The 21,690-nt window shown below is 40.1% G+C and overlaps 1 protein-coding gene across 1 annotated transcript in view; it reads right to left on the reverse strand.

Moving 5' to 3' along the window:
• Nucleotides 1-21,690, reverse strand: part of sppl3 (signal peptide peptidase 3) — a 119,553-nt gene that overhangs the window by 15,001 nt on the left and 82,862 nt on the right. Inside the window, exons 6-7 of the mRNA XM_048611378.1 lie at nt 16,086-16,192; nt 3,128-3,291 (exon numbers count right to left, since the gene is read on the reverse strand). Coding sequence (XP_048467335.1) covers nt 3,128-3,291; nt 16,086-16,192 — 271 coding nt within the window. The remainder of the gene's footprint in view (nt 1-3,127; nt 3,292-16,085; nt 16,193-21,690) is intronic.

Here is a 21,690-nt window from a genome sequence, read left to right on the forward strand (position 1 = left end):
TCTCACTTTGAATAATTTCTCCTTTAACTCATCTCGCTGTCTCACAAGGGCCCTAGTTATAAGCATCGATTTGCAGGATGTGTGGAACATTCTTTGTTCCAATCCAACTGAGGACACACTCCCACACTCTTTCTTCAGTACTCTGAGGACACATCATTGGTGCTACTTTCGGCTTTCATCCAGAATTAGAAAACTTCAGCTTCCAATTTCCATCGTTCTCTCATCTTCACTGATCCATCTTTGACTTTTCCCATGCCGTCCTTGACTTCCGAGTTTCCATTTCTGGGGATAGGTTGTGTGCCAGCATCCACTACAAATCTACTGATTTGCCAACATTTTCTTACACAGTGCTTCCTACAAGAACTCCATTCCATTTCTATTCTCCCAGTTTCTCAGTTGCTGCTGCATCTGTTCCGATTACGTTACCGTAAGATGTAGGAGGGGAGTAGGTCATTCAGTCCATCAAGTCTGCTTTAACCAATCAATGAGATCATGGCTGATATGATACTCTTCAACTCCACTTTCCTGTGTTTTCCTTGCCTTAACACTCGATTCTCTTACAGATTAAAAAATGTCTATCTCAGCCTTAAATATACTTAGCAACTCAGCGTCAACAGCTCTCGAAAGTAAAGAATTCCACAAATTCACTACCCTCAGAAGAAATTATTCCTCCTCTCTGTCTTAAATATGTAACCCTTTGTTCTGAGATTATGTCCTCTGGCCCTAGACTCATGAATTTATGAAGAGGCACAAGGGGAACAACCTTTCCAATCTAACTTGTCAAGTCCTGTAAGAATATTGCATGTTTCAATAAGGTTGTTTCTCAAACTTCTCAATTCCATGAATACAGGTTCAACCTCGCCTCATAAGACAATCCCTTCCATACCTGGTGTCAGCCTGGTAAACCTTCTGTGGGCTGCCAATGCCGGTATATTTTTCCTTAGATAAAGGACCAAAAGCTATTCACAGTATTCCAGCTGTGGTCTGACTTGTGCCTTGCACAGTTTTAGCAAAACTTCTCTATTTTTATACTCCGTTTCCTTTGAAGTAAGGACCAACATTCCATATGCCTTCCCTGTATCTGGTAAACTTGGATACAATTTTTTGTGATTCATGGACAAGGTCTTTCTCTATTTAAATAATATTCAACTCCTCTGTTCTTCGTGCCAAAGTGCATTACTTCACCTTATCCTACATTACATTCCATCTGTCAAGTTTTTATCCATTCACTTAAACTATCTATATCCCTCTCCAACACTGTGCATCATCCTCAACACTTGACTTTCCACATATTTGCATCATCTGCAAACTTGCTTACAGTACATTCACTTTCTTCATTCAAGTGATTAACACATATTTTAAATAGTTGTGGCCCCAGCAGCAATTCCTGTGGCCCTCCACTGGTTACAGGTTGTGATCCTGAAAATGCAGCCCTTACCCTAACTCCTTGTTTTCTATTAATTAGCCAATCCTCTGTCCATACTTATAAACTACCTCCAACACAATGGGCTCATGTCCTATTAAGTAGCCTAATTAGGAGTAACTTATCAAACACCTCAAAAATCCAAACATATTACATCTAGTGATTCCCCCTTATCTATCCTGCTTGTTATATTCTCAAAGAATTGAGGAATTTATCGGGTATGACTGCTCCTTCATGAATCCATGCAGATTCTGCTTGATTATGTTATGTATTTCTAAACGCTCTGCTATTACATCCTTTATAACAGATTCCAACATTTTCCCAATAACAGATGTTAACCTAATTGGCCTATAGTTATCTTTACTTTCATCTCCTTTCTCTTTTAAGGAAAGGTGTTAGATGGAGTTTTCCAACCATCTTGGGCTTTTCCAAAGTCTAAGGATTCTTGGAAGACTACTATCAGTTCATCCACCATCTCCGGAGATTCTTTCCATAGGGGTTATGACATGCTTTCCTTTTTAACTTGGCCAAAGACAACCACCACAGTTGATAGGGACCTCAGCCATGCTGGATCCATATTTTGCCCTCAGCCCTTTCCCTTACTTCCAAAGCAGTGAGTGTTCCTCTTGTCCTAATTTTCCAGTCTACTAGACTCTACATTCAAATGATCATTCTCCTCCATTTTTGAACATCACCAAACACATCATCTCCTCCCATGAGCAGTCTGCAGTGTGTTGCAGTCTCTCTTCTTTGTTCCTACCCACCTCCTTACGCCCTGGTCCACTCCTTCATTCCCAACTGCACCCTCTATGCAATTACAGAAAGACATGTTTCTTTGCTTCATCCCCCTACACTGTCTAAGGCCCCAAATACACGTTTCAGAGGAAGCAATGATTTCCTTGTACTAGTCTACTATGTTTCAATCTAATCCTCCACACTTATTGATCATAATGCAGTCTCCTCTAACATGGAGAGACTAAATGCTGACTGGATAACTACTTTGTGAAGCATCTTTGCTCAGAACACAAGAATGATTCTGATCTTCCCACTGCTTGCCATTTCAATACACCAGTTTGCTCCAAGGCTAATATTTCTGTCGCAGGTCTGTTGTAATACTCCAGTGAAGCTCAATACAAGCTTTAGGAGAGCACTTTATTTTCTATATGAACACTTTACAGCCTTCAGTACTCAGCAGTGAATTCAATAACTTCAGGCCATGAACTGTGGAAGTCATTTTGATCCCCTGTCCAAATACTCACCTAGTATTTTATCTGTATGGGCTTGCTCTCAGGAGAGCTGAACTATTTGCTACTTAAGCACCTACCATTAACATCTACCCAGCATCTGTACTATTTCCTACTTCCATTAACAGTCTTTTTGCCTTTTTTTGTTTTTAGGGACACTTACCAGCAGTTCCACTTTCTCCTCCCCGCCCCCATTTTTCCACATAACAACAACCACTTTCCCAGCCCCTTTCAGTTTCAAAAAGAGGGTCACATTGGACTTGAAAAGTTAAATGTTGTTTCTCTTTCCATAGCTGCTGCTAGACCTATTGAGTTTCTATAGCACTTTCAATTTTATTTCATTTTTTTTTGAAGACTGTTTAATATTACCATAGGAAATAAGCAATGCCTACAGTATATGACAAGAATTCATCCTGAGAATATCCCTATCAGACCCAAGATATCAGATCTTATGACTCACCTTGGAAACACCAATTTTCCAGGTAGTGACAGGCGAGGAACATCCCGTCCAACATTAGGTCCCAAATGAAGTTTTCTTGATAGCACATCTAAAGGATTGTCAGCAGGCTGAGTGGCCACCTTCACCATCACATTGCTGTTGAAGATGTAAGCAGAGAAGAATACCTGAAAGGCAGGGGAAAGAAATGGGGTGGGGGTGGACATTACTTATTCATAGAGTTATAGAATCACAGAATGGCTACAGTGAATATGAATGCTATTTGGTCTAGCATGTCCATGCCAGCTCTCTACAATATTTAAAAAGTCCTTCATGGAATGTGGGTGTCACTTGATGGATCAGCATTTATTGCCCATCCCTAGTTGTTACTGAGGTGGTCCTGCTGAATTGCCTTCTTAGAGTCATACAGCAGGGAAATGGACCCTTCGGTCCAACCAGTCCATGTCTAACATCACCCCAAACTAAACTCGTCCCACCTGCCTGCTCCTGGCCCATAATCCCTCCAAACCTTTCCTATTCATGTACTGATCCAAATGTCTTTTGAACCGTTATAATGGTACCCACATCTACTACTTCCTCAGGAAGTTCATCCACACATGAACCACCCTCTGTGTAAAAAAGTTGTTCATGTCTTTGTTCATCTCTTTCCTCTCACCTTAAAAATGTGCCCACTAGTCTTGAAATCTCCCATCCCCGGGAAAAGACAACTACCATTAATTCTACCTATATCTCATGATTTTATAAGCTTCAATAAGGTCATCGTTCAACCTCTTACACACCAGTGAAAAAAGCCCCAGCCTTTCTTTATAACTCAAACCTTCCATTCGTGGCAACATCCTGGTAAATCTCTTCTGAACCCTCTCCAGCTTAATAATATCCTTCCTATAACTGAGTGAGCACAACTGGACACAGTATTCCAGAAGAGGTCTCACCAACATCCAATACAAACTCAACAGGACTTCCCAACTCCTATACTCAAAAGACTGAGCAGTGAAGACAAGCACGCCAAATGCCTTTTTAACCACCCTAACTTGAACTGCAGTAGTCCATTAAGTGTAGATAGATCCACAATGGTGTAAGGGAGTTTGTTCCAGGATTCTGACACAGCAGCACAAAGTATGGTGATATATTTCCAAGTCAGGATGGTTTGTGGCTTGGAGGGGAACTTGCAGGTGGTGGTGTTCCCATGAATTGGCTGCCTTTGTCATTCTAGATGGTAATGACCATGGATTTGGAAGGTGCTTTCCAAAGAGCCTTAGTGAATTTCTGTAGTGCATCTTGTAGATGATACACATTGTTGCTGAGCATGGGTGGTAGATGGAGTGAATTATATGGATGTGGTGCCAACCAAGTGGGCTGCTTTATTGTGGATGGTGTCCAGTTTCTTGAGTGTTGTTGGAACTGCACCCATCCAGACAAGCAGGGAGTATTCCATCACACCCCTGACTTGTGCCTTGGAGATTGTGGACAGGCTCTGGGGAGTCAGGAGGGGAGTTAGTCACTACAGTATTCCTAGCCTCTGACCTGCTCTTGTAACCCAGTATTTATATGGTTAGTTCAGTTCAGTTTCTGGTCAATAGTAAGATGTTGATAGTAGGGTATTCAGTCAATGTCAAATGGCGATGGTTAGATTCTCTCTTGTTGGGCATGGTTATTGCCTGGCAGTTTTGTGTCCTGAATGTTCACTGCCAGTTGTCAACCCAAGTCTGAACATTGTCCACGTCTTGCGGCACTTGGACATTGACTGCTTCAAGTATCTGGAGGAGCTGTGAATGGTCAGGAAACTTGTGCAACCATTGGCAAACACCCCCCACTTCTAACCTTACAATGCCAGGAAGGTCATTGATGAAGCAACTGAAGGTAGTCAGATCTATGACACATGACAACCTGTAGCAAAGTATTAGTCTCACTTACCCACCCTTACCTTCCCCCCGACCTCCCACATAAGCCTACATTTCTTTTTCCTTTAAATATTTATCAATTCCTTTTTGAATAAAAAGCGCAGCACTATCACCATTTCAATCAGTGCATAACTATTTACTGGACAAACAGGTTTTCCTCATGCTGCCTTTGATTCTACTATCAATAACCTTAAAATCCTGCTCCTCTGGTCATAGATCCCCCCCCACCACTGGGAATCATTTCAAAGTACTTAGTCTAGATCCCTCGAATTTGAATACATCAATTCATCCATCATTGCTCTGATGAGTGTAACACCAGCTTTTCCAATTTCTTGGCAAACTGAGGTCCCACCCAACCCTGAAACCATTCAGTACTTTCTCGGAGACCTTCACTTGCTTTAGAAAGTATGGTGCTCGTTCTCTAGCTGTGGGTGAATTAAGGTTTCAGAACTTTTGTCATTACTTCTCTGTTTTTGCATTCTGCACCTCTGTTTATAAATATGGTATTTTTTTTTTAAGATCGCTGTTTCAACCTGCTGTATGATGTTCTGTATGATATGTCTCTAGTTCTGCAACACTTTTTTTGTAAAAAAACAAAAAGGCCCTTTAAGTTTTATTTTGCTCTCCAGTTTCTTCCCATTCTACTACAGCCCTGGTCAAAATGAACAATAGCACTGAACTCCAGGGATGAGGTGACATACGTATAGGAGTTGAAATAAGCCTTTCTTCCCTTTAAAACTGATCTGCTATTCAATAAGATTGTGGCCAATCTGTGTTTCAAATTTCATATTCCTATCTACCCACAATAATTTTAAATTCCCTTGCCTTATACGTGTCCATCTATCTCTGCCTTAAAAATAATTAATTATCCTACCTATTTTCTACCACGTCAGAGGCAGAGTTTCAAAGTTGCACAACCCCAAAACATCTCTCCTCATTTCTATTCTAATAGAGCAATCCCTAACTTTTAAACAGTGTCTCTTCATTCTGAACTAACCCGTAAGAAGAAACAGCCTTCCCGCATTCACCTTGTCAAGATCATACAAGGCTTTATGCACTTCAAACAAGGTGTTTGCCCCCTTCTAGGTTCCAGCGGTAACAAACCCTAGTCTCTCCAAACTCACTCCATTCAATTACACACTCATTCTAGTTATCCATCTAATAAATCACTTCTGAACCACCTCTAATGTATTTCCATCCTTCCTCAATTAAGGAGAGGAAAACTGCACACAGTTTTTGATGTGGTCTCACCAATGCCCTGTACCACTGAAGCATAATCTCCTTACTTTTATGTTTAATTCCTCACATAAAGGACAACATCCCACTGACCTACATGAAACATGTTGTACCTGAATGCTAGCAGTGTGTAACTCATGCACTAGACCCCTCAAATCCCTTGACACCTCAGAATTCCAGTCACCCTCCATTTAAGAAATACCATGCCTTTTAAAGTCTTCCTGCCAACGTGAAACTCTTTACATTTTTCCACATTATACTTCATGTGGCAGAATTTCACCCACTCATTCAACTTGTCTATTGCCACCTACAGCCTTATATCTTCATCATAAGCTAGTTTTCTACCTAGCTATGCGTCATCAGCAAATTTAGCTACCAAAACTATTTCCTCATCCAAGTCATTGATACAAATTGCAAAATGTTGAGGTACCAGCACAAACCCTTTAGGACTCCACTTGTCACATTCTGCCAATCCGATATGACCCAAATCAACACTGCATTTTCTGCCAACCAGTCAATCTTCTATCCATGGTAATTGATTACCCATTACACCACGAGCTTTTAATTTTCTACAACAACCTTGGATGTGGCATCTTATCAAATCCTTTCTGGAAATCCAAGTACAGTACATCTATAGTCTCCCCTTTACTCAGTGCATGCTACTCCTTCAAAAGAACTCTAATAAATTGGTTAAAACAGGATTTCTTCTTGACAAAACTATGCTGACTCTTCCTGATCACCTTGGGTTCTTCCAAAGTGTGCATCTATAATCTCTTTCTAACACCTTCCGTGAAGTTGTCAAGCTAACTGTCTAGAGTTTCATGTTTTCTGCCTTCCTCTCTCCCTTTTGTATAGAGGAGTTTTGTTTACTACATTTCAATTTCTTGGAACCTTCCTGAATCAAGAGTACTTCGGAAAAGATGCAAGAGGAATGACACTTGACAATGCAGAATCTGACTAAGTGTAGTACCAACGTGTCATAGCAAAATTTAGAATCAGTGAGAATCAGGAGAAAAACTTCTAGTTTTTCACACTCAGCATAAAGGAAGATGGTTGGGGCTTGCTGGTGATCAATCACCTTAGTCCCAGGACATTACTGCAGGAATTCCTCAGGTATTGTCCTGGGCTAACCATCATCAGCAACAGTGGCTTGGAAATACCAGCACCTGCAAGTTCTCCAAACTATATACCATGACTAGATTGCTTTCTTTTACTTTCAGGGGATCAAAATCCTGGAAATTTCTTTCTAGCAGCATACTTACTTCCCACGGCCTGCAGTGGTTTAAGAAGCTAGCTCACTACTAGTTTCTCAAAGGCAGTGATAGCATAAATACTGGCCAAGCCAACGCCACCAACAGCCCAAGAAGAAATTAGAAGCTCTCTTTTCCACTTTAATGTTAAATTTCAACTGCCGTACGCCTGCCCATTCCACCAAGCTGTCTTAATTCTCTGGAAGTCTACCACTATCCTTCACAAACGATACAGCATTTCCAATTTTATACCATCTTCAGATTTTGAAATGATCACCTCTAACACAATATGCATCATGAAAAGCCAAAGTACTAACCACTGGAGAACACCAACATATACCTTTCTTCAGTACAAGAATCTGCTGTTTACCACTACTTTGTTTCCTGCCAACTATCTTTGTATTCCATTTGCTTCAAATGCACTGACATATCAACACAGCACTTTATTAAACACCTATGGAAGTCCATATACAATACAGCAAACACATTGCATTTATCAACATTCTTGGTTACTTCAAAAAAAACTCAATGAAGTTAGTTGAGCCCAATTTGCTTTTAACACATCTCTACGTGCTTTTAATCAATACACTTCAAATTACTTAAGCAAATTATTTAACTCTATCTAGGATTCTTGCTGTTTAAAAAAAAAGACTCCTGACCAAGTCCAATCTACTGTTTGTGGTTGCTGGGTTTACCCTTTACAACAAAGGGTATAATATTTGCAGTTCTTCAGTCCGCTGGCACCATCTAAGGAAGCTTGGAAAATGATGCTCAGTACCTTGAATGCATTCCACCTGTTCTTGATGATTTACCAACTTGAAATCGCAGGCAATTTTGCTAAAAGTGCCTCTCAACTTTCAGCCCATCCAGTAGCTCAACTGCTGCTGCTCACATTGTGACTTTAAAAAGTGCCGTCTTGATGAATAAAGATAGATACAATGTATTAATTTACTTCTTCAGCCATATTTTTACATTCATATGCAGGTCTCATTTTTGGTTGCTTAGCAACCTGACTTCTGACACTGATCTTCTATTTATATGCCTACAGAAGACTTTTAGATGTCTTCCTATTGTCAGCTGCAAGTCTATTTCCTGCTTTCTCTTTGTGTTTCTTCCACTTCCTCTGACTCGATTTAATATTCAGCTTGACTTTCCCTTTTATTACCAACCTGACAGTTGGCGTACACCCACTTTTTCTGCTTACATATTAGTTGTCTATCAATGCAGACAACTGTTGGACAATAGCTACAGTTTCAGTTCTGCCTCTTCACACAGACGAAAAATACTGATTGATTGGGATTGCGTGTTTCGGGGGTGGAACATTATTTACACAGTTACAGTTTACAAGTACACAAAATGCTCACTGAAGTGCGCAAGGTTGGATTAAATTATCCCCTTCACCAACTAGCATTCTAAACTCTTATTCACTGCCATCACCCAGGGAGCTCTGTTTTGGTTGCCCTTCCTTTTCCCCTTGTAGGGATGTACACAAACTGCACCCAAACCATTTAAGATTGTTATCATGGTTTTAACTTTTGTCTGCAATCTTTGTTTCCAATATACTCAGGACTATTTCATTATCAAACTTTTAAAATTAGCATCCCCCCCCGCAGTTATGCTCTTTTTCCCTTCTCAATTGTCTGTATCTTTCCCAGTTAATCTAAAACTAATAATATTATGGTTGCTGTTCTGAGGAGTTGTACCAAACTTGAAAAGTTGGCTTGGATCTGCTCTCCACAGATGCTGCCCGAACTGGTGAGTTTCTCCAGCACTTTCTATTTTTGTTTTTTATACTAAGGTTACTGCTCCCTAAATGCCCCACTTACTGATAGCTGTTCTACTCCACCCACCTTACTCCCATATTCAGACCCAACTTACAAAGAAAGTTCTCCACACACTCCAGAAATTGTCGCCCCTCTGTCTAATCACATTTTATATAGGGACAAATAAAGTTCCTAAGTAAAACTATTCAACAGTTGTTACTCCTTTGTGTAATACTGCAGTCTCACTTAACCAGATGCCTTCAGGAAGGCCAGAAGGCCTCGGGTAGTTCAGGCCAATTCGATTCAGCTGGGGTAAAGGGCAAGTTTGGTCTACGGAAGAGAACCAGTACGCAACTGGCAAAACCAACAAGACAGGTGCCATGAAGCCTGGCATATTATAAAAGTATGTTTTTCAGACAGACTTTTTTTTTTTTTGAGAGCATACCTGCACATTCACGTACACTTTCTTCTCTATATCCTTCCCACTCATGTAATGACACCCTTCTTTTTTAAGTCTAACCAAATAGATTCTGTGCTTGACCGCACCAGGACTCAAACTCTCTACACTGCAATATTCTTAAGGCAATATCCCCCCTCCCCAATGTTCTTACACTGCATTCTCATTAGCTATTTGCATTTGCAGCCCACCTTTGTGTACTTATGTACACAGTTAATTTCAGTAAGCGGCATAGCACACATTGCCTGCATTCAGAAGCAAGTTTTTTTTTCAGTTGACTAATTTATCACCATTAATAATCTGAAAAAAAAAATCACTACTACTTTGTCGCTTAGAACATTGACATAGTAGATTGGTAACATTGTCACATGTCTATCTGAAAACCTATACTTGAACAATATTAGACTTCAGCTCTAGCTTCATGCAGAAAGCATTACTTGCAGCCCCCTGCCCTGGCCCCCACCCACTACCACCCATTGCCACTTCATCCCTCCTAGTCAAACTCCCAGAAGTTCAAAAGTTCATCAAAAACAGAGTTAACACTGCGTGAAGTCTGAACTTGCTGTTCTTGAGGACTAATCATTATTAAACTATTCAAATGAGACAGTGTGATGGAGCACACAACAGGATAGCTTTAATAAGCCATTGTATTATTCGTATCATTGTGGAGAGATACGATTCAGACATTATTATGTGGACGCATACAAGTATATCTTGAACTTTTAAACAAAAGACACTTTGCCAAGGAAATAGCACTGGATATAATAGCAAACAGTACATCTGAAAGTAGATTGGACGGAGTCAGTCAGTCTGGAACATTTTCAGAGGTTGCATGGCCTGGTTTGTGGGTGGATTAGACCAAATTTTTAGAACCATGTCAGAGACAATCTGACCTGCCTGAAGAGTAATAGCCCATTGCTCCCTCTTTTGTGCGACTTCTCTCAGCTAAAAACGAGAGCTGATAACACGCTAAATGTCACCTTTATCACTCAGAGAATTCCTGGGGGAGTTGTTGGAATGTACCCCACCATGTCCAGCAAAGGGAATTCAGCCAACTACAACTATTTTAGGAATACATATTGCTAGCATCTTGTAGTGCACAATAACTTCAGAATCAGAATACTATTTTAGACAATCCATGACATCAATTTTTTCACAAGTTTAGCTTTATTTGAATGCATTTTGCTATTTTTTGTGGGATGTGGGTGTCGCTGGGTGGCCAACATTTAGTGCCCATCCCTAGTTGCTCTTGAGAAGGTGGTGGTGAACCACTGCAGTCAATCTGCTGTAGATTGACCCACACAAATACCATTAGGAAGGGAATTCCAGGATATTGACCAAAGACTCTGAAGGAATGCGATACAGAGTCCAAAACTAGAGGGTACAGGTTTGAGATGAAGGGGGAAAGACTTCAAAGGGAACTAAGGGGCAACATTTTCATGCAGAGGGTGGTGCATGCATGGAATCAGCTACGAGGGAAAGTGGAGGAGGCTGGTACAATGAAAAAAATTTAAGCAGCATTTGGACGGATATATGAACCGGAAGGATTTAGAGGTCTATGGGCTAACCGGACCCTTCAGTTCAACTTATGGAATGGAAATGCTGGTAAATGGAACTAGATTAATTTAGGATATCCGTTTGGCATGGATAAGTTGAACTGAAGGATCCATTTCCGTGCTGTACAACAATGACTATATATTTCCAAGTCAGGATGGCGAGTGGATGCAGTGCCAATCAAGTGCACTGTTTTATCCTGGTTGGTATCATCCAACTAGAGGAGATCTTTTCCCCCGATACCGACAGATTCTAGCTTTACTAGAGCTACTTGATGCCACACTCGTCCAATGCAGCTTTGGCATCAAAGGGCAACCACTCTCACCTCAGGAATTCAGTGCTTTTGCCCATGTTTGGACCAAGGCTAAATGAGTTCAGGAGCTGGCAGAACCCAAACTGAGCATCACTGAGCAGGGTATTGCTGACTAAGTGCAGCCTAATAGCACTGTTGGTGACACCTTCCATCACTTTGCTGACAATCGAGAGTAGATTGATGGGACGGCAATTGGCCAGGTTGGATTTGTCCTGCTTTTCATATACAGGACATACTTGGGCAATTTTCCACATTGTCAGGTAGATGCCAGAGTTGTAACTGATTTAGAACAGCTTGGCTAGGGGTGCAGCAAGTTCTGGTGAAGAAGTCTTCAGTACTATCACTGGAATGTTGTCAGGGCCCGTAGCCTTTGCAGTATCCAATTCCACTAACCATTTTTTGATATCATGTGGAGTGAATCGAATTGGTTGAAGACTGGTATCTGTAATGCTGGGCACAGAGGAGGCCAAGATGGATCATCCACTTGGCACTTCTGGCTGAAGATTGCTGCAAATGCTTCAGCCTCATCTTTTGCACTGATGTGCTGGGCACTTCCATCATTAAGGATAGGGATATTTGTGGAGCTGCCTCCTCCAATGAGTTGTTTCGTTATCCACCAACATTCATGACTGGTTGTGGCAGGACTGCAAAGTTTAGAAATGATTTATTGGTTGTGGGATTGCTTAACTCTGTCTATTACTTGCTGTTTATGCTGTTTGGAATGTCCTATTTGGTAGCTTCACCAGGTTGACACCTCATTTTCAGCTATGCCTAGTGCTACCCCTGGTTGAGTGGGGGAACGTGTCAGGCCATGAGGTTGCAGATTCTGGAGTACAATTTTGCTGCTGTTGATGGCCCACAACACCTCACAGATGCCCAGCTGAGTTGCCAGACTTGTTTGAAGTCTGTTCCATTTAGCATGGTGATGTGCCACAGAACAAATGGAGGTCATCCTCAATGTGAAGGCAGGACTTCATCTCCACCAGAACTGTGCAGTGATCATTCTTACTGATACTATGAAGTCAGAAGCCACACAACACCAGGTTTACTTGAAATCACAAGCTTTCGGAGCATAGCCCCTTCGTCAGGTGAAGTGCTACGCTCTGAAAGCTTGTGATTTCAAATAAACCTGTCGGACTATAACCTGGTGTCATGTGACTTCTGACTTTGTCCATCCCAGTCCAACACCAGTACCTCACATCATGATACTATGATGACCAGATGCATATGGAGACAGCAGATTGTTAAGGATGAGCTCAAGTATGTTTTCGTCTCTTGTTAGTTCCTTCACAACCTCCTGCAGACCCAGACTGGCAGCTATATCCTTTAGAATCCAACCAGCTTTATCAGCAGTACTGCTGCTGAGCCACTCTTGGTGGTGGACATGGAAAACCCCCACCCGGCATACATTTTGTGCCCTTGTCATCCTCGTATTGTACCAATTCGCCAGCAAAGGGAGTACGATATGAGGTAATCAACAGGTTTCCTTGTCCATGTGTAACCCAAATCTATGAGACTTCAGGAGATCTAGAGATAATCTTTAGAACTCCAATGGCAACTCCCTCCCAACTGTATACCGCTGTGCCTGTCCTACCAGTGGCACAGGACATATCCAGGGATGGTGATGGTGGTGTAAAGTACGATTCCGTGAGTATGACCATGTCAGGCTGTTGCTTGACTGGCCTGTGAGTCAGCTCTCCCAGTTTTGGTACTTGCTTCCAGATGTTGGTAAGGAGGACTTTGCAGGGTCAACAAGTCTGTTTCTGCCATTGTCTTTTTCTGTGCCTAGGTCGATGCAGGTGATCTATCCATTTCTGTTTTATTTTGAGACTTTGTAGCGACTGATACAATTGAATGGCTTGCTAGGCCATTTCAGAGGGCAACTGAGAGTTAACCACACAATAATCTTTGCATTTTTGTTTCGGTAATAAACTAGTCATTTACTGTTGACTAAAGAAACCTAGCTGGCGTGTTCTTAATACTAAAGGTTAAACAGTCTGGGACCTATATAATTGGCTAAATTTAACCAGATTGATGATATAAAGTTTGTTGTGACCATTAGAGGAGTGGGATTAGAAAAGAAAACAGTGCATCCCTTTTACCTCAGTCATAACAACATGAAGCAAAACTAGAGGCAGATGGTTGGGTTGCTTAGTCAAGCTGTTGCATTAACAATGTGTCCAAATTTGACTCCATCATCAATACAAAAGATAGAAGGGAAATGGACTGTTTAGATCTAACAAACTACCCAAGGGGCAGGGAAGGAGGACTATGTTGGTGAATTCAAAAAGGAACAGAATAGTGTCTTGGCAAAGCAGCTAACAAAAATGGGATATGGAGTGGTATACACAACTTATTAAATTCCAAGAGTGGTCTGATATACTATAATGTTATCTAGTCCACTATATTAAGAAAATGTAGTTAAAATGATAAATATTTTATTAATACAATTTTTCAAAGTTTAAAATTACTGGAGCATAGCAGTGTTAAATATTTATTTTATGCAATGAGTAATGTATATATTGTACAGAACAAGAATGTCATTAGATATTAAAAAAAGTAGTCATTAATTATATATAAAAAAAAACACTGCCTGGATGTGATGCCAGGCAATCTCAGGAGGGCTCAGATGGCGAATTAATTGCAGTGGTGTCTGGTTGCCATAGACTGATGTATGTAAAACAATATCATAGAATCATACAGATATACAGCACAGGAACAAACCCTTCAGTCCAACTTGTCTATGCTGACCATATATCCTATACAAATCTAGTCCCATTTGGCCCATATCCCTTGAAACCCTTGCTATTCACATACCCATCCAGCTGCCTTTTAAGTGTTGTATTAGGACCAGCCTCCACCACTTCCTCTGGCAGCTCATTTCATACACGCACCACCTTCTGCGTGAAAAAGTTGCCCCTTGGGTCCTCCTTCTATCTTTCCCCTCTCACCTCAAACCTACGCCCTCTAGTTTTGGACCACCCCACCCAAGGGAAAAGACCTTGGCTACTGACCCTATCCAAGCCCTTCATGATTTTATTAAATTCTATAAAGGTCACCCCTCAGCCTCCAACCCTCCAGGGAAAATACCCACAACCTATTCAGCCTCTCCCTATACCTCAAACCCTCCAACCTTGGCAATATCTTTGTAAATCTTTTCCGAACCCTTTCTAGTTTCACAACATTCCTCCTAAGGAGGGAGGCCAGAATTGCATGCAGCATTCCAAAAGTGGCCAAACAAATGTCCTGTGCAGCCACGACATGACCTCCCAACTCCTATACTTAATGTACTGACCAATAAACTGTAAGCATACCAAACCCCTCCTCCACTATTCTATCTACCTGCGACAGCACTTTCAAGGAACTGTGAACCTGCACACTCCCCAGGACCTCACCATTAAGTGTACAAGTCCTGCCCTGATTTGCCTTTCCAAAATACAGCACCTTACATTTATCTAAATTAAACTCCATCTGCCACTCCTCGGCCCATTGGTCCCTCTGATCAAGCTCCGTTGTACTCTGAGGTAACCTTCTTTGCTGTCTACTACCTGTCCAATTTTAGTATCATCTGAAAACTTACTAACCATACCTCCTGTGTTCACATCCAAGTCATTTATATAAATGACAAAAAAAACAGTGGACCCAGCACCTATCCTTGTGGCACACTGCTGGTTGCAGGCTTCCAATCTGAAAATGTCTTTAAGTGAACTATTTAAATCAAGACGAAAGGTGACAACATCAAAAAGACATTTTGTCCGAACTCAAATCTGATTTCTGAATTTTTGAAGTTGACACCCTGCACCTTGCCACTTTTCCCAAAATAGTTTTGGCTAAAATGGGCTGTTTAAGTCATTAAGTTGGCCAATAAAATTATTTATCAAGTTAATTGAATAGTAAGGTATTAAACTGCAGTGATTCAAGACAGCATTTAGCTTGATCTAGGATGTACTTTGTGTTAACTCTGAGGGGGAAATCCTCAGGATTTAGGGCTTATAATCGGTAACCCTGATGGAAGTCTGGTTATGAGAGACAGGTAAGAACAAGATCATTCTGGATACTCATAACCCTTCAGATGATTGGCATTCTCTTTCAAGGCTCATGGATTGGCTACTTGACCAATGTACCATAAGACTATTGCTACACATGTAACTATGACCCAATGTGACCCACCATCCTCACAAGATAAAGGTAGGGGAATGAATCAGGGAAAATCAATATTTAAAAAAATAAATTGCTAATTGAAGTCTTCCAAACTTAGAATTTATAGGTTATATCAATGACATTTCCAATTATTTGCTTCCATGAGTGAGGTTAATTTGTACTTTCATTAAATGTTGAAGATTTTAAATTAACTAATTGTAATGCACCTTCTCCGTGCAAAACTAAAAAGATGAAAAAGTCCAGTGAATGTGTTTATAATTATGTAGTTAATAACAAAGCTATAAAGAGCAGAGCTATTACAGGAGCAACGCTCTATTGCAACTTACCCAGAAGACATCATAAATGAGGAGTCCAGAAAGCAGCAAGCAGGAAACTTTAAGACTTGGCAACCGTACAAAAGCGATCATGGCTACACAGAGGCCCATTGCCAGAGCTATAATAGAACACAAGCAATATATTGGCAAACTGCAAAATGGGAACAGAAGTTTCTGATTTATAATGCTAAGCATAGAATTCAATACACTGAAACATTATTGATGTAATGCACAAACGATTGAAACCAGTTTTATTATGTTCAGCAATTTCCACAGTTGATTGATTTATTGGAAAGACAGGTACTATTTGGAACAGTTTGAGGCCAGTTGCTTTTGCTTTAAAAGGAGGATGTGTAATTTTCATATAGAGCCAGCAGAGCTATTGACGTCTGTTTCAACTGTGCCAGTGACTATCTAGTTGTAGCTGGAATTGTCAATCATCGCAAGCAGCTTTCATTGTCTAAGTGTTATTTCACCATTTTTTGATTATAAAGCTGGAGAAATAACTATTGGCCAGGATAGCATTTAGAAGAGTACCATTCATTGAACATGCGGTTTGATATTCCAAACAATACCTCCAATGATGTAGCACTCACTCAGTCCTGCCTTAATGTCAGCCTAGATTACATACTCAAATCATAGAGAAGACCTTGCTCAAAGGTCTCGGGCTCTTTTATAACCAAAAACTATAATGTTTCTTCCTTACCCTGATCAAGATGAAAACAAACGATGAATAACACTGAAACAGACATACATTATCCATTAAAAGCAACATGGACAAACATTAGGAGAAATGAACCGTGCATACATAGAATGAAGAAAGGAGTGTTCAAGAAATCTTAGAAATGAAGCTAGGCATGACAACATGTAAGTGATGAGCATGAAGGTGATCAAAAAAGCATGAACACTAGGAATGTCACCAAGTAAGTGGAACCCTGAATAAGCAGTGATGATGGAGTATACCATGGTTTCAAAATAGACCAATCAAAACACACTTCATCCTAGGGTCTAAAATAATAGATGGTATTTTGCTTCTCATTGTCCAGAGTTCCCTTTATTTGGAAAAGATCTCTTTAGATTGGAAGGTAGAAAATGCAACTCCTTCATTCAAACAGGGAGACAGAGAGCAGGAAACTACAGACCATTTAGCTTAACATCCAGCACAGAGAAAACGTTAAATGTCATTAACAACAATGTTGTAGCATGGCACATAGAAACATTCAAGGTTAAGCAGGCACTGTCAAGCTGCTTTTTTGAAAGGGAAATCATGTTTATTAATTTATTAGAGTTTTTAAAAATTAATATGCGCTATGGATAAAGGATCTGGCAGATAAACAAATTTTGGATTTCTAGAAGGCATCCGATAAAGTGCCGCATTTAAAGTTATTTCAGAAAATAAAGGTTTAAGGTTTGGGGAGGCAACATATTGAAAGGGATAGAAGATTTGCTCAGTAATAGGAGACAGAAAGTAGGCATAAATGGGTCCACTTTCTGGTTGGCAAGGTGGGAATGAATGATGTGCCACAGGGATTAGTGCTAGAATTTTATATAATGACTTGGATGTAGAGATCTAAGGTATGGTTCTAAATTTGCCGATGACCCAGACAAGTGGGAGAATTGTTATAAGTTGTGAGGAGGGAAGGAAGCGGTTACAACGGGATATAGAAAGGCTAGGTGAGTGAGCAAAGATTTGGCAAATAGAACATAAAATGGAAAAATGCGAAATTATCCATTTTGGCAGGAAGAATTAAAAAACACTATCTAAATGGTGAAAGAAACTGCAGATCTCTGAGATGCAGAGGGATCTGGTTATACTCATGCATGAAACACAACAGGTTAGAACACAGGTAATTAGGAGAGCAGGAAGAATGCCACTGTTCATTGTGAGGGATTTTATTTGAAAAACAGGAAGGTTATGCTCCCGTATCAGTGAGACCACATCTGGAGTACTGCATACAGTACTGATCTCCACATTTAACGGAGAATGGAAATCCACTGGAAGCAGTGCAGAGAAGGTTTTTAAGATTAATATCTGAAATGAATTGCCAGCCGAGGGAAGAAAGGACAAGGTGGGCTTGTATCCACTGGAGTTGAGAGGTATTAAGAGCCAACTTGATTGAATCATACAAGATCCCAAAGGGTTCGACAAGGTGAATGTAGGATGTTTCCTTTTCCATAGGTGAAGCAAAAGTAAAACCCATCTTAAAAGTCAAAAGCTTACTAAGATTTTGTCCTAGTGACCGAGTAAGAACCATATTGCATATGTGACTGGGTGGAGACTGGCTAATTCTGCGCAAATACAGAAAATCAAATCCAAAACTCCTTTCTTACAATTAGACTGGGACTATTGCCCTAACTTTAGTTTTAATCACTTCCCTTTTAGCCAGCTAGTGTTAAGTAGAACATTTGGCCTAGAAAAATGCACTGTCTTGTACCCACCTCTTGAATAGTGGAAGAGACAGGAGGGGCCAAGTGATCTACTTCACCTCCTTACTTGTATACTCAAATATATTTAAGAGTTTCTTCTATAACTCTGGTCAGTTCACATTAGTGGAAAAGATCCAAAGAGCAAAGCAACCATTTCAAGTACTTTGAGGAAAGGTTTACAGTATATAAATAGCTTTAGGGGGTGCAGAATGAGGTCTATTAAGAAAAAAACTGATAGACTGATACTTGATGAAGCTAAGATATAACTTCAGGACAACTAAAGGTCATTTAGGTGTATAAATTTAAATTACTGGTTTGTATATTGAGCTAAATATTTCCCAGTTCAACAGGTTCTCTTACACCAAGTTTTTAAAAGAAAGGAATAGGCTAATTAATATGACCAACTAACTCAACTGTCAGAAAGATACACATTTATTGTAGAATTTCTGGACTAAGACCTCATGGATGGAAAGCTGCAGATGTTGATAAAATAGCATTTTCACATAACTTTAACAAATAGATGTGGTAAATGACAAGGATGGTAGCAATAGATTTGAGGACGACACAGGCAGACTGGTGAAATTGCAACAGCATGCTGTTAAGTATGAAGTGATGCATTTTGCAAAGAGGAACGTGGGGGAAGTATGAGATAAGTGGTAAATTTTAATGGCAGTGCCAGAACAGAGATCCAAGGGAATATACACAAATTTCTGAAAGTTGCACGAGAAAGAGATAGAGATAAAGTCCTATAAATGGAGATATGGAGTACAAAGGCAGAGGTACTAAACTTTTAAAAAACACCAACTACATCTCATGTGGAGTATGCTGGGCAACATACGTTCAGAGGGGAGCCCAGGCCTTTAAAATGGTCCACAGGAGATTTATTAGAATGATAATTGAAGTAATTCATGTCTTCTATGTGGGAAGAGAAAATAAACTGGGACTGTTTCCTGCAGAACAGAGAAAGGAGGATGATATAAGATATAAGATATATAAAATGAGAAATTATCTCCAAAGGAAGAACAGTTGACAAGTAGAAGGTATAGAATCAGGGGGCAATTAAAAGGGAGGCTCTCTCTAAAAATGAGTTATGATCTGAAATGCACCATCTGAAATGGTAGAAAGGAATTCAATACTGACTTTCTAAAACAATTTGAATAAGGGAGAGAGACAACTTGGATAGATCTTTCAACCATTTCAATAGCTCTTTCATAGCATCGCCAGACATACCGGGCCTGAATGCTATATGATTCTAAAGACCTAAAATCTAGACATGGTCATTTCCTACCAGAAGAATTTTACTCTAAAATCGTTTTATAAATTTGTAAACATTTTATAACTTTCAAGTTGGTGAAATGTGGATAATAATTAATTATAATGCTACGCATACTCATGGAAAAAAAAATCTATGCCACATGTAAGACAAGCAACAGTAATCAGTTTTTAAAATGAAATCATGTTAATTCAAAATGTTCCAAACACTTCATCAAGATAATGCAAAGAATTCTTTCCTCATATTCCCTCAAGTAATTAAAAAATCTCATTTCATAACTCAAAGCAGAAAGGTAATTAAGACCACAACAGCCAGCTGGTTAGCCATTAGAGTTGTAACTTCCCAAAGAACTGCTAGTCCTGTCAATCAGTAAAGTATCACCCATCAAACAGCATTTTTCTGCAGTCCTTTCTTCCTCTCCCTGAAGCACAAACTCATGTGGATGATGCCAGTGGCATCACAGTACCTTGCCCAAGTGACTATTTTTACTGGTTGAACCTAGGAAACACTATTTAACAAGGAGAACAATGTATCAACATGATCCATTGAAGTATACTTTCCAGAACCTATCAATGAATACTGTTGGGTAGAATTTGGGCTAATTTCTCACCTTAGCCCTAATTCACTAAGGCCAACGGTAGAAACCCAAGTGAGATAAAAGTAGCTCAGCGTAGTAAAGTGTCTTTCTGGACCCAGTGGCGACAAGGAAATTATCAACAACTGAAAAATCATAACAACTACATTTCAAAGTAGGGCAAGGCTATGTTGAACCTAACTTCCACCAGGTGAATGTAGCCCTAATTTTTTGAGAGTTATTTGATTGTATATTTTAGTTTCCACTTTTAATAAAAAGCATGTTCTTTAAATCTGTTCTTTTTATTCAACCTCCTGTAGACCTGTTCCTCCTATCTTCTAATCTGTTAGGCATCCATGATTTAGTTTCTTTCCTCTCAAGTACCTGGCCCACCACAATGCTATTAAAGGTATTAATTGCTACCTCCAAACAAGCAGCATCATCAGCTTCCTGTCTCACTGACCTTAGCTTCAAACGCGTCTAGAGGCTACCCATGTAGCCTATCCACAACGAATCAATTACTACAAGTCTACGTTTTTCTCCAAAGTATTTCCTTCAAAATAAAGATCTGGTTGTTCAGACTTTGACTAAAACTTGGCCCACTGGTAACAACAACTTGCTCCTCATTAAAGTTGCCTTTTCTATCGTTCTCTCACACCTTCTCCTAGTACATCTTGCTACAGACCCGTCACGTCTACATTAAGACTCCTGCTGCCCATGGGCCCTTCAGCTGTGACCCTGAGATCAGCTTTCAAGACCATAATTTCTCCACCATCATAATTGCTTGCTTTTAGCTCATTCCCTGGCAAAACCCTCATCAATACCATTGTTACCTTTAGTCTTGACTATTCTAATGCTCTCCTCATGGACCTTGCGCATTGCACGCTATTAAGAAAAACTTTCATACAGAGTTTTACTGCCCATGTCCATTCACTCAACACCCTACGTTCATAGATATACATTAATACCTAGTTAAGCAATGCCTCCAGTTGAACATTTTCAACTTGGGTCTTCAAAAGTCTCTCCATCAGCTTGACCCTCCTTTTTCTGTATCCTCCTCCAACATAGCAGAAAGGAATACAAGTGAAATGTTGGCCTTTATTGCAAGGGATAATAGAGAACGAAAGTCAAGTCTTGCTACAATTCTTTGGGGAATAGATTAGATAGATTACTGCATACTGTGCCTTAAGGAAAAACATAACTGCATCAAAAGAAGTTTAAAGGTGGTTCACTAAACTGATTCCTGGGATGAAGGGATTGCCTTTTGAGCAAAGGTCAAGTGTGTTGAGCTTATACTAAACTGGAGTTAAGAATAGTGATGGGATATCTTATTAATTTCTAAA

Source organism: Rhincodon typus, chromosome 24, assembly GCF_021869965.1.
Source record: "Rhincodon typus isolate 14 chromosome 24, sRhiTyp1.1, whole genome shotgun sequence".
In the NCBI taxonomy this organism is placed as follows: Eukaryota; Metazoa; Chordata; class Chondrichthyes; order Orectolobiformes; family Rhincodontidae; genus Rhincodon; species Rhincodon typus.